At 40.7% G+C, this 3708-nt stretch overlaps 1 protein-coding gene across 1 annotated transcript in view; it reads right to left on the bottom strand.

Moving 5' to 3' along the window:
* Positions 1 to 1078: 1078 nt before the first annotated feature.
* Positions 1079 to 3708, bottom strand: part of LOC118417279 — a 4501-nt gene continuing 1871 nt past the window's right edge. Inside the window, exon 4 of the mRNA XM_035822791.1 lies at positions 1079 to 2025. Within this exon, the coding sequence (XP_035678684.1) occupies positions 1861 to 2025 (165 nt within the window). The 3' untranslated portion in view covers positions 1079 to 1860. The remainder of the gene's footprint in view (positions 2026 to 3708) is intronic.

The following is a 3708-nucleotide window of genomic DNA, read 5'->3' as shown; positions in this document are numbered from 1 at the left end:
CGTTTGGCGCGAAACGCCTTAAAGTGCAGGCTGGTCTCGTTTGATGACCGGGCCTGCTTCACAGGTTCTGTATCAAGGTAGTCCTTGAGGTCCAACATCCTGCCATAGCTGGTTTTCTTCTGCAGCAAAAACGTCACAGGTTGTCCTTATCATCCGCTGTGTCATGAGGCCCTGTCCCTGTGTTGTTGTTTAGCTGCTGGCATGACCCTGTCCCTGTGTAAATAAACGAAAAAAGTACATGTAAGTCTAAATTCTAGTCAGGAGAAACAAACACATTGATTGAAGTGTCAACATCATTTATCATTTGAAAATTTTTTATTTTCTACATTTGTCTGCAAAATGTCTAGGGGGTCAAACATAAATATTGTGATATGCGACGTTAAGCAAAGTTGACCTTGACTTCTTGCTGCTCATACAATAAATGTAGTCAAGATACAAAGCCGTACCAAGTTTTAGAACAGAAATCCTGTAGATCTTGAGATATAGTTAAGGACCCCAAAACATATACCAGGGTGCAGTAGTCACCATACTGCAACAGTCACACGGAAGTAACGAGCACCGTATGCGTGCGCGATATTCTATCCAGCCAAACAAACATCGTTATTCAACTCATACAGCCTCATAACTTACATATTCCTCTACTATGCACCACAGTTTCCGACTCAGTGACGTGAACAGAATATTTCTATGGTTTTCAAGAACTGCGACGACTTATTGTGATGCATTACCAATGGGACCGAAAATAATAAGTTGCGAATTTTTGGCTATGGTTAAAAGAGGAAATTTCCCAAACAACCAAGTAGTTTTCAGTGAAAATTAAGCCGAATTATTTTTCGACCAAGAAAAATGCCATTTTCGACATTTCAATGCAATCGAGTGAAAGACTGTGTTATGCGACCATGACTGGAACTATTTGTAACAAGTCACAACACAGATTCGATTTACGTGCAGTTTTGCGCTTACCCGCATGTTGCGTTGCTCGGAAATATCTGGATTATTCTTGAGGTCACTATATATGTTTGTGCATCTGTCCTTCCATACCTCTATGTATTGCTATGCATTCAAGCAGTCATCTATGGAGTAATCAAACCATCTATGCATCCATTAATTATCCATCTATCTAGTGAAGCACACATTCTTATCTTCATTTATGTAAGGTTACTCATGTGATGATGACACTTGAGGGTATGACTGGCTCTCTGTACAGGTATACAATTGGAGAGGACAACATTATTTCTGAACTGAAGCTGTTTTATTGAAATGTACATATATCGCATACTATGTCCACATCTGCAACTAGTAATGTCTATGCCTTGCCTCGCTACAAACACAATATACTAGTAGCATTTGTCTAGATGCATGCATGAGATAAAGTACTATAGCGGTCAGTGAATATGTACACACCGAGTTCAAGGAGTCAATTGTTACAGATACCCTAACCAGTTGCTATATGACGTCAGCTGTTCAATTAAGGTACGTCCAAACACATTGACATAATAGAAAAGTAATGAATCCGAGTACATAGTAACAAAACTTCATCATGGCGCATGGTGGACCACATAACATCTAACAGCACAAAGGATATATAACAGAACATGTCCCTAAATGCAGACGTACATAAATACAATTTATTATCACTGTCAAAATTGTTCTGGTTCCGATCCCCCCAAAAAGGTTCCTCAACAGGTACGTGTATTTTTGGAAATGGGTCAAATGCACTGAATGCGGCGACTGACAAAGAAAATCAGTATGACAACCGGGAACGCGAAATCACAAACTAACTCTGCATATGTACCCGTCACTACATAACTGTACAGTTCTCTTCCGGTGGGATGGCAACGTCACCCCAGTCCATATTCGTCAGCATCTCCGCCACTTCTTGGGCTGCTTTGTCAAGGTCGCTGTCTTCAACGAACGGTCACCTGATACACATACACGCGGACAGCCGTCCCTGTCTGATACACTGAAGTGATCTCCATCCTGAGCAGGGTTGTCGGCTGCAACCGAATGCCTCGCATGATGGCGCTGGAAAAAGAAAAGATGAGTCAACTTTACAATCGACTTTCAAATGACGTATTAGCATTCATAGCACGGGTGGGTACCGGTCAAAAACATTTTTACCTCCATTTTTCATGGAGGTATAGTTTTTAGTGTGTCTGTGTGTGTGTCTGTCTGTGTGTTTGTGTTTCCGCATATTTGTGGTCAGCATAACTTTAGAACCTCTGGACGGATTATAATTATATTTGGTACGTGGGTAGGCATTGGGAAGATGAAGGTCAAGGTCAGTTTTGGTGTGTGATCTTGGTACTGCAGCAGAACCTCGGTTTTTTGTATCTTTTGACCTGGACATGCTATGGTCTTGATTTTTTGTAAGGAAAAAGTGATGTATGTTTGGGCCCCCCTGGCGGCATTCTGGTCAATATCTTCCAAGGAGCATAACAAAACAAAGTAACAAATACACCTAACATACGTAGTTTGTGGCAGGTGGAGGATTAGCAGATTTCTATTATGAAAAAAGTCCCTAATTTACATAATTAATGTGAAAGGGCTGCTCGGACTTCCGTCGTTTTATTGTTGTTTCCTTCTTCAGTATTCCTTGCACAAAACGTTTAGAATGATTACAAAAGTACAACCCAAAATGTAAACACATGCATTCAGTTAATGATGTTTGAACGGAAGACTATCCCTTGAAAATCGACGTAATCCTACGTTACTAACATGGGGAACTTAAATAGAGTTTTTTTCCAGTACTTGGTTCTTCCTTTGCAAAATAAATTGTAACTATCCAAGCAGTTGAGTCCGAGTTCTGAAACGTCAATTCTATTCTCTGACATTCCATTTTGCCGACTAAAATACACGATACGGAAATTGCACATGAGATAGTGTATTATTGGAACATGTACGAAACATGCCAACCTCACTAAAAACGCCTTTCGCTCAGGGGTTCTTTTCTTTTCAAGCTCTGGTGCTTGTGAGGCATGGACCGCGGCCGCGGCGCTGCTGGTGCACCCTTTATCCTTGTGGAGGGCAAAAAAAACGGGAAAATGTGTCCCCATTACTAACTTATATTCCTTCTCATACCGGCACTGCCCGATCACTTTTTGCTATAGGAATGTTATCTCCTGACCATAGGGTGCCTTGAGTCCGTTCTGTACCCTTCTACTGGAGTTTCTGAACTAAGACATGTTCCTAAGAAACATAAAACCCAAGGATGACAACCATGTCTAATGATGTGGGAGAGGCTGGTATGTGAACCCTTGCTCTCACAGTGCTCCCAAATAATTATCAAAGTATAAACGGTACAAAATACAAAGCCGGACCAAAAACGCCTAAAAACACGTCCAAAACAGCCGGAGCCAATTTTTGCTTGGAGAGTAGAAGTTGGGTTCATCCTAATCACAAAAATGAATTTCGAGCCCTCATGTTACTTGTTGACATGTTACACTCCACTCAAGTTTCTCTAACCCCCTCACCAAAGTTTAATGAACAGAATGACCTTTTTTTTGGTTCAAATGAAACTTGTGGGATTAAAATTAGTGGACTAGTGGTGAAAACAAAGTGAAGTCATTGAGCTGGACCACACCATCACGAGATTACAGATCCAAAAGATTAACAGAAGTGTGTGGTAATTCGTTATACAATAAATTGGCTTCCACTGTAGGACTTAGATAGTTTCCTGTAATTTTATAACATATTGCTGGTCATTTG

This window comes from Branchiostoma floridae, chromosome 6, assembly GCF_000003815.2.
Source record: "Branchiostoma floridae strain S238N-H82 chromosome 6, Bfl_VNyyK, whole genome shotgun sequence".
Classification (NCBI taxonomy): Eukaryota; Metazoa; Chordata; class Leptocardii; order Amphioxiformes; family Branchiostomatidae; genus Branchiostoma; species Branchiostoma floridae.
This window is presented reverse-complemented; position numbering and strand designations above follow the sequence as displayed.